This window comes from Nomascus leucogenys, chromosome 21, assembly GCF_006542625.1.
Source record: "Nomascus leucogenys isolate Asia chromosome 21, Asia_NLE_v1, whole genome shotgun sequence".
Taxonomy (NCBI): Eukaryota; Metazoa; Chordata; class Mammalia; order Primates; family Hylobatidae; genus Nomascus; species Nomascus leucogenys.
In genome coordinates this window covers 67485561-67498451 of record NC_044401.1, presented here as the reverse complement: position 1 = coordinate 67498451, position 12891 = coordinate 67485561, and the positions used below count along the sequence as shown (strand labels likewise).

Here is a 12891-nt window from a genome sequence, read left to right as displayed (position 1 = left end):
TTAAAAGGGGAAGGGAAGGGCCAGGCATGGTGGCTCACACCTGCAATCCCAGCACTTTGCGAAGCCAAGGCGGGCGGATCACCTGAGGTCAGGAGTTCGAGACCAGCCTGGTCAACATAGTAAAACCCTGTCCCTACTAAAAATACAAAAATTAGCTGGATGTGGTGGAGTGCGCCATAATCTCAGCTGCTGGAGAGGTTGAGGCAGGAGAATTGCTCAAACCTGGGAGGCGGAGTTGCAGTGAGCTGAGATTGTGCCATTGCACTCTAGCCTGGGTGACAGAGAAAGACTCTGTCTCAAAAAAAATAACGAAAGGGAAGGGAAGGAAGATGTATCCGTGTAACCATGTCTGTTTAGCAGGTTGTACTTTCCAAGGAGGCCCCCAGTGGTCCCACCTTCTGTTATTCACATGCTGGTATAATTCCCTCCTACACTGTCCCAGGGTCCTCTGTGTGACTAATAGGACAGGGCAGAAGGGATGGTATGTCACTTCTGAGATTAGGTTACAAAAGGCACTTCACCTTCCATCTCGGATCAGTGGGTCTGGGGGAAGCTAGCTACCATGTGAGAGTAGCCCTGTGGGGAGGCCTGCATGGTGAGGAACGGAGGACCCTTGCCAACACTTGTGTGTGAGCTAGGAGGAAGATCCTCCAGCCCCTTCAAGCCTTCAGATGACCATAGTCCTGTAATCTCCTGAGAGGCCCTGAGACAGAACAACCCAGCTTGCACATTCTCAACCCGAAGAACCTATGTAAAATCATAGATGTTTGTGGTTTTATTTACTTTTATTTTTATTTTTTTTGAGACAGGGTCTCACTCTGTTGCCCACTGCAGTGACACAGTCATAGCTTACTGCATCCTTGAACGCCTGGGCTCAAGCAATCCTCCTGCCTCAGTATCCCCTCCATGCCTGGCTAATAAAAATGTATATTATATATACTTAAATATATATAATATATGTTACGTGTGTGTGTGTGTGTGTGTGTGTGTGTGTATATATTTTTTTTTTTTTTTGAGACAGCGTCTTGCTCTGTTGCCCAGGCTGGAGTGCAGTGGCATGATCTTAGCTCACAGCATTCTCTGTCTCCTAGATTCAAGAAGTTCTGATGCCTCAGCCTCCCAAGTAGCTGGGACTACAGGCCGTGCCACCACGCCTGGCTAATTTTTGTATTTTTAGTAGAGACAGGGTTTCGTCACGTTGGCCAGGCTTGTCTCGAACACCTCAAGTGATCTACCTGCCTTAGTCTCTCAAAGTGCTGGGATTACAGGCATGAGTCACTGTGCCCAGCACTGGCTAATATTTTATTTTTTGTAGAGATGGGGTCTCCCTATGTTGCCCAGGCTGGTTTTGAACTCGGGGCTCAAGTGATCCTCTTGCCTTGGCCTCCCAAAGTACTGGGATTATAGGCACATGCCACCATGCCTTGCCTGTCTGTGATTGTATGCTACTAAGTTTTGGGGTAATTTGCTATAAGGCAACAGTTAATATATTACATATATATGTACATACACATGTACATACATACACAAACATGTATGTATGTGTGAAATACGTTATGCCAAATGTAATGCTATGTGACATAAAAAGAATACAGCTTCTGCCTGGCTCTTTGTGAGGATGCCTGCCCCTGAAAAGAACTGAGGCCTCCAGCCAACAGCCAGCCCCAACGTCTAGACATGTGAGTGAATAAGCTGTCAGAAGATTCCAGCCGCCAGCCTTCAAGGCTTCCAGCTAAGGCCCCAGACACTGTGGAGCAGAGTCAACCTGTCCCCTCCTCTGCCTTGTCTGAATTCCTGATCCATGAAATCTGTAAGCATAATAAATGATTGTTTTATACCACTAAGTTTTGGGGTAATTTTTTATGAGCTGTAGGAACTGGAACATTATAAATTAAGAGCTAAATTATATGGGAAAATTATTGCAGATACTTGTGAAGTTGTGCTAGGTGTTGAATTTTCCTGATGACTTTCCCTTTGATGGTTCATTTCTTCAGGTTTTTATTAAACCAGTGAAGCTCATCTAATGAAGGAAATTACGACAGGGCGTTAAAAACTAGGCAGGGGATGGGCATGATGGCTCACGCCTGTAATCCCAGCACTTTGGGAGGCCAAGGCCAGTGGATCACCTGAGGTCTGGAGTTCGAGACGAGCCTCGCCAACATGGCAAACCCCGTCTCTACTAAAAATACAAAAATTAGCCAGGTGTGGTGGCATGTGCCTGTAATCCCAGCTACCTGGGAGTCTGAGGCGTGAGAATCACTTGAACCTGGGAGGTGGAGGTTGCAGTGAGCCAAGATTACACCACTGTACTCCAGCCTGGGTGACAGAGCAAGACTCTGTCTCAAAAAATAAATAAATAAAAACAATTTTTAGAAAAACTAGGCAGGGCGTATACTACCATCGCTTTCTTGTCCACGCAGGGATTATGTTGCCAGTTTAGATGCATACTGCCTTTGCTCTTATGTAAGCCACAGAATTTCTGTCAGCCTCAGTTTGTCATCTGTGTCATGGGGCAAATGATACCCTGCTTGTGGTGGTGAGGCCAAATCAGATAAAGAATTTTTTTTTTTTTATCCCACAAAGATTCTCTGGAACATCTCCTATATTTTGGGCACTTTGTTAGGTCTAAAGAAATAGAACAGCCGTTTTGGTTCCTGCCAAGCCACTGGCACATGCTGAAGGGGTGGGCTCTGTCATCCTTCTCCAGGGCATTGTGGACAGCCCAGGGTTTTTTTTGGGATAACTTCTGGGAAGCTCAGGGCCACATATTTTTTACCTCAGAGTGAAAACAAAACAAAATGCCAGTACCATCATTCTCCGAAGGCTGCAGTATGGGCGAGTTCTGTATTTAATTAGACTTTTTAAAGTTGCATATGTGCAGGATGTCTGGTGGTATCTGCCATCTACATGGTAGATACTTCATATTTTAAAGTTTCATTTATTTTCGTCATCTCCCAACAGAGAAGTGGGAGATGCCAGCCAGTTGGTTTCCTAGCCTTTTCTGGCAGCTCGGGATCAGGCATGTGGTTGAGATTCGGCTAAACTGTGCTACTGCCCAACTCAGAATCAGGAAGTAGTGGGCACACAAATAAGGAGGCTACCAATCCATTCTGGTGGTAGGGGCGGCCGGTATATATATGTTTGTGTATATATGTGTGTGTGTGTGTGTGTGCGTGCGCGTGCATGTATATGCGCATATGTGTGCACATGTGTGTGTGTGTAAGGGGGTTGCGAGAAGAGAGCTGCTATGGGAAGAATTGTCATCAGGAGCTTTCAGTGCCTGGAGTCAGTGGGGCAAACTGTGGCACTTGTGGTGACAGTAGCTGGGGTTTCCTTACCAGACTGGCTTGTGGTAGGCTGTAACAGACTGAAAAGACACCGACGCCATAGAGCGTGGGTCTGGCTCAAGCTGGATCAGGGCATGACCCCTGAGTCTGGTTCTCCAGCCCTCCCACTGGTCTTCTGAGCTACCTAATATCCTTTCATTAAATTCTTTTTGGCTTAAAGAGCCTGAATTGGGCCAGACGCAGTGGCTCACGGCTGTAATCCCAACACTTTGGGAGGCCAAGGCGGGCTAAGGTCAGGAGTTTGAGCCCGTTTCTACTAAAAATACAAAAGTTAGCTGGGCATGGTGGCACACACCTGTAATCCCAGCTACTTAGGAGGCTGAGGCATGAGAATTGCTTGAACCCGGGAGTGGAGTTTGCATGAGCCAAGATGGCACCACTGCACTCTATCCTGGGCAACAGAGTGAGACTCCATCTCAGAAAGAGCCTGAATTGGTTTTATTGCGTGCAACCTAGCATCCTGAGAGTAACACAAAGTAACTGAAACATGGTGAGGAGTTGTTGTTTTTTTTTCCTTTAAAGAAAGAAAAAAAAAAGCACCAAAGGGCTGCTGCTTTTAGAGGACAGGGACCATGCCTCTTTGTTACTCATTTCCCTTTTTTTTTTTTTTGAGGATTTAGGAAAAATAGCCCAGAGAAAGAGATGATAAGGTATTCTTCAGTAATTTGAAGACATATACAATCGGAATTAGATTTCTTCCGTGTTGCTCTGCAGGACAAAACAAGGGGTGATGTGGGGGAGATCTCAGGCAACTGGTTCTAATTCCATGCAAGGAGCCCTTTTTAAAGGTACTGGGGGAGCTGGGTGCGGGTGGCTCACGCCTGTAATCCCAACACTTTGGGAGGCCAAGGTGGGCGGATCACCTGAGGTCGGGAGTTTGAGACCAGCCTGGCCAGCATGGTGAAACCCCGTCTCTACTAAAAATACAAAAATTAGCCCATGTGGTGGCATGCTCCTGTAATCCCAGCTATTCAGGAGGCTGAGGCAGGAGAATTGCTTGAACCTGGGAGGCAGACGTTGCAGTGAGCCAAGATCGCGCCACTGCACTCCATCCTGGATGACAGAGGGAGACCCTGTTTCAAAAAAAAAAAAAAGAGGTATTGGGTTTCTCATTACTGGAGGAGCAAGCTGAGGCTGGCCCAGCACTTTCAAGGACATCCATGGAGGACCTGGGAAAGGTAAGGGCTGCACTTCACTGTCACTGTGTGGTCCTTGTTGTCTTACCTTCGTGGTCATTATTAGAGGTTTCCTCCTTTTAGATGCATGGTCATTTGGCACCTCCCTGACTCCTCTGAAGTTGGGTGTGATTGTGTGACTTGCTTTGGCCAGTGAAATGTGGGTGACAGTGATGAGTGTCACTTTTAACATAAAATATGTCACTTCCTGGTGGAAACTTAAGATCTAGTGTGTGTTTTGCCACACCTCCTTCTCTTGCGTCTGCATTCACTGATGTGAGTTGAGATGGAGCCTCCGTGAGTTTGGCCCCTGAGTGAGAATACTGAGCACAGCCCCTTGCCAGTCTGAAGATGTACAGCAGCAAGAAACAAACTTTAGGAAAAAAATAGAAAAGAAAAACCCCTTAAAATAAACTTTTTTGGGGGTGGGATAGAGATGGGGTCTTGCTATATTGCCCAGGCTGGTCCCAAACTCCTGGTCTCAAGTGATCCTCCAACCTTGACCTCTCCAAGTGTTGAGTTTATAGGTACGAGCCACCACACCTGGCCATAAATTCTTGATAACTCTAGTTTATCCTGACTCATGCAACTGAGTTTGTTTGTTTTTGTTTTTGTTTTTGAGATAGAGTCTCGCTCTGTTGCCCAGGCTGGAGTGCAGTGGCACGAGCTCCACTCACTGCAACCTCCGCCTCCTGGGTTCCAGTGTTTCTCATGCCTCAGCCCCCCTAGTAGCTGGGATTACAGGCATGCACTACCACACCCAGCTAATTTTGTATTTTTTAGTAGAGACGGGGGTTTCACCATGTTGGCCAGGCTGGTTTCGAACTCCTGACCTCGGCCTACCAAATTTTGGGATTACAGATGTGAGCCACCTCACCCAGCCACAATTGAGTTTTAACGGCTTCACTGTATGTAGTGTGTTATTGTAAGCCAGCCAAACCCTTGTGAAAGCAATGTAATGGATTTGAGATCCTAAAAGTCTTCTATTCTATAACATTTGTAGATGCTCAAAAATATTTTTTATAACTTCAACGAATGAACATGCAAGAAAGGAGGAGTTACCTACTAAGGTAAAGGATGAGGTGGGCGGTTAGACTGACAAAGGTAGTTAAACCTTTCGGAAGATAGGATGCTAACAATCACAGTGGCAAGGATGTTTTTGTTTTTGTTTTTGTTTTTTTGAGACAGGGTGTCATGTTGTCATCCAGGTTGGAGTGCAGTGGTGCCATCACAGCTCACTGCAGCCCCAACCTCTCAGACTGTTAGAGGATGCCGAGAGCTAAGGGAGCCCGCGGACCATGTGAATTTCTCATTCTTTTTTGAGGGCCGATTTTGGGCTCTTGTGCAGCGGTACAGTTGTACTGGTATTTGTGCCCAGTATTTGTGCCAGTGTTCATTCTGACTGGTCAGTACTGTCATACTGAGAGTTTATGCCTAGTGTCAGTTCTAATGGGTCTGTACAATTATACTGGGTAAATACTAGGTAATGCCTGGTGTGGGTTCTAATTGGTCAGTACCCTTCATATATCAAATGTCAAATACTTTGTCTGTCACTCCTTTCCTCATTCAGAATTTTAAAGTGTTTCCAATCATGTATTTCAAAAAATGTTTATATCCCAGCCTGGGCAACATGGCAAAACCTTGTCTCAGTAAAAAATAGAAAAATTAGCCAGGCATGATGGCATGCACCTGTGGTCCCAGCTACTTGGGAGGCTGAGGTGGGAGGATCACCTGGGCCCAGCGAGGTCAAGGCTGCAGTGAGCCATGATCGTGCCACTGTACTCCAGCCTGGGTGACAGAGTGAGGCCCCATCTCAAAAAAAAAAAAAGTTTATATGGTCATATAAACAATATATGTACATTGTAAAAACCAGCAAATTCATAAATAATAAATGGAAAAAAACCCCATTACACTAATGCTCAGGGAGAACAGTTTTGGTGTATGTATATAATACTTATTTCCATTCCTTTTCTTTTCATATCACCATCAGAAATGGGATCTCTTTTACATCACTGACGCTTATATTACTGAGTTTCCTCTAAAGTGAGTTGACCAATGTTTCCTGGAAAACAGCAGATAGTAACTATTTTAGGCTTTGCAGGCTGTACGGTCTCTATCCCAACTACTCAATGTGCTATTTAGGGTAGAAGCAGCCACAAACAATATATAAACAAATGGGTGTGGCTGTGTTCTGGTAACATTTTACTTATGGGCACTGAGATTTGAATTTCATATAATTGTCACAAAATATTATTCTTGTTTTGATTTTTTAAAACTATTTTAGAATGCCAAACCGTTCTTGGCTTGTGTACTCTTTGTGGCCGGCTAGATTTGGCTCTGGTACTACCATAATTTGCTGACCCCAGTTCTATGACATTATCACTAATGACTACATTGCATTCTGTTATATAGATAGACTCTGGAGCTTACTTAACTAAACCCTTCTTTAGATTGTTTCTAATTTTTTATTGTTACAAACAACACTAAAAGAAACAACCTTGTAATAAGTGTCCATTTTTGAAATTTTTCGTTAGGAATAATTCTTAGAATTGTTGTAGCAACGGGAAGGCATTAACTCAAAAAAATTGAGAAGGGCCAAGCGCGGTGGCTCATGCATGTAATCCGAGCACTTTGGGAGGACGAGGCGGGCAGATTGCCTGAGCTCAAGAGTTCAAGACCAGCCTGGGAAACATGGCGAAACCCCATCTCTACTGAAAATACAAAAAAATTAGCTGGGCATAGTAGTGCATGCCTCTAATCCCAGCTACTTGGGAGGCTCAGGCACGAGAACTGCTTGAACCCGGGAGGCAGAGAGTGCAGTGAGCTGAGATCATGCCACTGCACTCCAGCTTGGGCGACAGAGCAAGGCTCTGTCTCAAAAAGAAAAAAAAAATAAAGATACACAGATGGCAAACAAGCATATGAAAAGATGTTCAGTGTCATATGTGATTAGAGCATTGTAACTTAAGATAACAATGAAACACCACTACACACCTATTTGAATGGCTAAAATCTAGAACCCTGACAACACCAAATGCTGGTGAGGATGTGGAGCAACAGGAACTCTCATTCATTGCTGATAAGAATGCAAAATCCTGCAGCCACTTTGGAAGATGGTTTGGCAGTTTCTTAGGAAGCTGAATATAGGCTTACCATACAATCCAGGAATTGAACTCCTAAGTATTTCCCCAAATGAGTTGAAAACTTATGTCCACACAAAAACCTGTACACAGATGTTTGTAGCAGCTGTATTCACAATTTCCCAAAACTGGAAGCAACCAAGATATCCTTCAGCAGGTGAATGGATAAACAAACTGTGATACATTCATACCATAGCATACAGTATTATTAAATGATTTTAAAAAATGAGCTATCAAGCCACAAAAAGACATGTGGGAGACCTAAATGCATATTGCTAAATGAAAGAAGCCAGTCTGAAAAGGCAAGGTACTATATGATTCTATCTATATCACATTCTGGAAAAGGTAACATGAAGAGACTATAAAAAGATCGGTAATGGGCTGGGCATGGTGGCTTACGCCTGTAATCCCAGCACTTTGGGAGGCCAAGGCTTGTGGATCACCTGAGGTCGGGAGTTTGAGACCAGCCTGACGAACATGGTGAAACCCCGTCTCTACTAAAAATACAAAAAGTAGCTGGGTGTAGTGGCAGTCACCTATAATCCCAGCTACTCAGAAGGCTGAAGCAGGAGAATTGCTGGAACATGGGAGGCGGCGGTCGCAGTGAGCTGAGATTGTGCCATTGCACTCCAGTCTGGATGACAGCGCAAGACTCTGTCTCAAAAAAAAAAAAAAAAAAAAGAAGAAGTTCAGGTGAGAGAGGGCAGGCAGGAATGTTGAAAAGTTGGAGCAGAGAGAATTTTTATGGTAGTGACGCTGTTCTGTATACTGTAATGATAGATACGTGATGTGCATTTGCCAAAATGCATAGAAAGAGTGTACAACAGAAAGAATTAACACTAATATAAACTGTGGACTTCAGTTAGTAATAGCATATTGATATTGACTTATCAGTTGTAACAAATATACCACATGAATGCAAGATATAAATAACAGGGGAAACTGTAGGGCAGGGGGAAGAGAGAGGCTATCTGGAAACTCTGATTTCTGCTCAATTTTTCTTTTTTGTTGTTTGTTTTCATTGTTGTTCTTGTTTTTACTTTTTTTATTTTTTTTTTATTTTTTTTATTTTTTTGAGACAGAGTCTCACTGTGTCACCCAGGCTGGAGTGCAGTGGTCCAGTCTTGGCTCACTGCAGCCTCTGCCTTCCGAGTTGATGTGATTGTCCTGCCTCAGCCTCCTGAGTAGCTGGGACTACAGGCGTGCCTCACCACTCCTGGCTAATTTTTGTATTTTTAGTAGAGATGGGGTTTCACCATGTTGGCCAGGCTGGTCTCGAACTCCTGACCTCAAGTGATCCACCCGCCTTGGCCTCCCAAAGTCACAAGATTACAGGTGTCAGCCACCGCTCCTGGCCTCGTTTTTAATTTTTTTAAGAGGCAGGTCTTGTTATACTGCCCTGGCTGGTCTCAAATTCCTGGGCTTAAGCAATCTTCCCGCCTTGGCCTCCCAAAGTGTTAGGATTACAGGCGTGAGCCGCCAACACCTGGCTAACTTTCTGTAAACATTAAACTGCTCTAAAATCTAAAAGTGTATTTTAAAAATTTTGTTATAAAATTCATATATGCAAAGAAAGTAATATATACACATTGTAAAAATTCTAAAGAATATGGAAATGTAGCCCGAGGAAATGAAACCACCATCACCAGCTATAGAGTGCCCACTTTTAATAATTTGGTGCATATCCATCTAGATTTTTCTTTACATATAAAATGTACGTGCATATATATGTGTATATATATGTATATATATATATATATATATATATATATATATATATTTTTTTTTTTTTTTAGTCGGAGTCTCACTCTGTCCCTCAGACTGGAATGCAGTGGCACGATCTCAGCTCACTGCAACCTCCACCTCTGCCTCCCGGATTCAAGTGATTCTCCTGCCTCAGCCTCCTGAAGTAGCTGGGATTACAGGCGCCCATCACCACGCCAGCTAATTTTTGTATTTTTAGTAGAGACGGGGTTTTGCCATGTTGGCCAGGCTGGTCTCAAACTCCTGACCTCAAGTGATCCACCTGCCTGGGCCTCCCAAAGTGCTGAGATTACAGGTGTGAGCCACCACGCCCGGCCTCATGCATATATTTTTTCCTGTAAGACAGAGCCATTCATTCAGACAGTAGTGAAGAAATTTAAAAAAAAAACATATTATAATTTTTTTGCACTTTGCTTTTTCCAAAACCCAACAATATGTTATAACCATTTTCCATGTCAGTACATATCTACATAACAGAATACAGTGCAGTCATTAATGACAATGATATAGAACTGAGGTCAGCAAACTATGGGAGTACAAGAGCCAAATCCAGCCTGCCACAAATAACACAAAAGACATCTACTTTATTCTAACTGTACATAATTCTATTTTTCTTTTTTAATTTAATTTTATTTTTTGAGAGACAATCTCGCTCTGTCACCTAGGCTGGAGTACTGTGGCACGATCTCACTGCAACCTCCGCCTCCCTGGTTCAAAGCAATTCTCATGTCTCAGCCTCCCGAGTAGCTGGGACTACAGGCATGTGCCACCATGCCCAGCTAATTTTTGTGTTTTTTAGTGGAGATGGGGTTTTGCTGTGTTGGCCAGGCTGGTCTCAAACTTCTGGCCTGAAGAGATCCACCCACTTCAGCCTCCCAGAGTGCTGGGATTACAGGCATGAGCCACTATCCCTGGTCTCTCTAACTGTACGTTATTTTGTTATATAGTTCTATCATACTTAATTGTCCCAATTCCTTATTATTGGACATTTTGATTGTTCCCAAGTTTGTTGGGATTTTTTCCTCCTTCCAAGCTGCTAAGTTCTCAAGTTTTGTTATTACAAACTAGGTTGTGGTGTAGGCCGGGCGCGGTGGCTCACGCTTGTAATCCCAGCACTTTGGGAGGCCGAGGCAGGCGGATCATGAGGTCAGGAGATCGAGACCACAGTGAAACCCCGTCTCTACTAAAAAAATACAAAAAAATTAGCCGGGCGTGGTGGCGGGCGCCTGTAGTCCCAGCTACTCGGAGAGGCTGAGGCAGGAGAATGGCGTCAACCCAGGAGGCGGAGCTTGCAGTGAGCCGAGATCGCGCCACTGCACTCCAGCCTGGGCGACGGAGCGAGACTCCGTCTCAAAAAAAAAAAAAAACAAAAAAACAAACTACGTTGTGGTGAATGTCCTTGTACCTCTGTCTTTTGGGGTGTTGTTACCAGTTTCCAAGTTGTCCTTGTGGAAGTTTGTTCAAATCTATACTCCCCTCTGCAGTTTCTCAACACTGTTGCCAACTGTGAATGTTATTTTTAAAAATCTTAGGAATTTTAGTAGGAGCAAATACTCTTTTCATTTAATGAACATTCACAGTGGTGATGAAGTTAGACTTTCTGTGTAAGTTGCATGAATAATTTCCATTTGACCATCCAGAAGCTTCGCAGGCATTTTCCATATTTCCTAGGGCGTAATCACCCTTCCCTTGCTTTCCATGTTTTTCAGTTACGCCAGTGGCCTGACTCATATACAAAGAAGTTTGAGCACAGAATCTACCCCATCACATTTTCTGTTGGAAACCCTCAGGAGTGGAAGAAATTGTTCAAACCCTGTGCTGCCCAGAGACTCTTTCTTCCGGTAGGAACACCTGTTTTTAATAAGTTTTAGCTTGCTCTGGGAAATAAGGTAAAATTAGCTGAGATGTGTGTAGAAACATTTAACTTAAAAGCTGAAAACCTGTGTCTCTTGGATTCTAGAGCTGATGCTCTAAGTCTGCAGCCTGTAGAGAGGATCCCTGTGTTCTGGAGGTTGTCGTACCGAAAGACTGAGGGGCTGTGAGCATTCAAATCCTGTCTTGGATCATTGGTCTTTGTGACTATGGTTCCATCATTTACTGGCCCCTGTGAACCTCGTTAAATCCCCCAACTTTACTAACTTCACTTTTATCCATAGGCTTGGCACATAGCTGGCCCTCAATAAATATTAGCTTTGATTATTGTTATTTCTCTTATAACAATAACAGCTACTAGTTATGGCCATGCTAGGCTATCATTCCAAAAGGGTCCAGAATTTTGGTTTAGCCTTTCAGTTTAATGAATTTTTAAATTGCATGTTTTTGGTTCCTTTTTTGAAATCTTGAGGCAGACACGGTGGCTCACACCTATAATCCCAGTACTTTGGGAGGCCAAGGCAGGCGGATCACTTGAGCACAGGAGTTTGAGACCAGCCTGGGCGACATGGCAAAATCCCATCTCTACAAAAAATACAAAAATTAGGCGGGGTCTGGTGGCTTACGCCTGTAATCCCAGCACTTTGGGAGGCTGAGGCGAGTGAATCACCTGAGGTCAGGAGTTCAAGACCAGCCTGGCCAACATGGTGAAAACCTGTCTCTACTAAAAATACAGAAATTAGCCAGGCTTGGTGGTATATGCCTGTAATCCCAGCTACTCAGGAGGCTGAGGCAAGAGAATCGCTTGAACCCAAGAGGCAGAGGTTGCAGTGAGCCAAGATCACACCACTGCACTCCAGCCTGGGCAACAAGAGCGAAATTCCATCTCAAAAAAAAAAAATTACCTGGGCATGGTGGCACATGCCTGTAGTTCCAGCTACTTGGGAGGCTGAGGTGGGAGGATCATCTGAGCTCAAGAGGTTGAGGCTGCAGTGAGCCATGATCGCACCATCACACTCCAGCCTACGTGACAGAGTGAGACTGTCTCAAAAAAGTAAATAAAGAAATAAAATTTTAAAAATCAAATAATAATAAAAATAAAATATTCAATAGAAAAAAGATATATCAAAAGTGAGAATAATATTGCGCAGGGATGGCAACTTTGAATTGTCAGTTGCTGCCTTAATTTTTGTGAGGGATTCATGCCTTCAGTAGACATCTGTTGAGTGCCCAGTAGGGTGCTGGGCCCTGGCTCAGTGATGGTGACATGGTAATAAGACAGCCATGGTCCTATTTCCTTGAAGCTTGAGTCTAGCAGGGCCTTGAACAAATAATTAGAAGTATGACCAGTACTAAGAGGAGATAGTCTCATGGATATATGTAACATGGGGTCCATCCTAGTCTGAGAGAGATCATAGAAGGTTCTCCTGAGGCAGTGGCATATTTTTTGTGGAGATGGGGTCTCGCTATATTGCTCAGGCTGATCTTGAACTCCTGTGCTTAAGTGATCCTCTCGCCTTGGCCTCCCAAAGTAGTAGGATTACAGGCATGAGCCACCATGCCTGCCCAGCAGTGGCATTTATGCAGACACGA

The 12891-nt window shown here is 44.0% G+C and overlaps 1 protein-coding gene across 1 annotated transcript in view; it reads left to right on the top strand.

Annotated features, from left to right (window-relative positions):
• The window catches only part of GXYLT2 (glucoside xylosyltransferase 2), an 87186-nt gene that overhangs the window by 21084 nt on the left and 53211 nt on the right, over positions 1–12891 (top strand). Inside the window, exon 3 of the mRNA XM_003264899.4 lies at positions 11136–11267. Within this exon, the coding sequence (XP_003264947.1) occupies positions 11136–11267 (132 nt within the window). The remainder of the gene's footprint in view (positions 1–11135; positions 11268–12891) is intronic.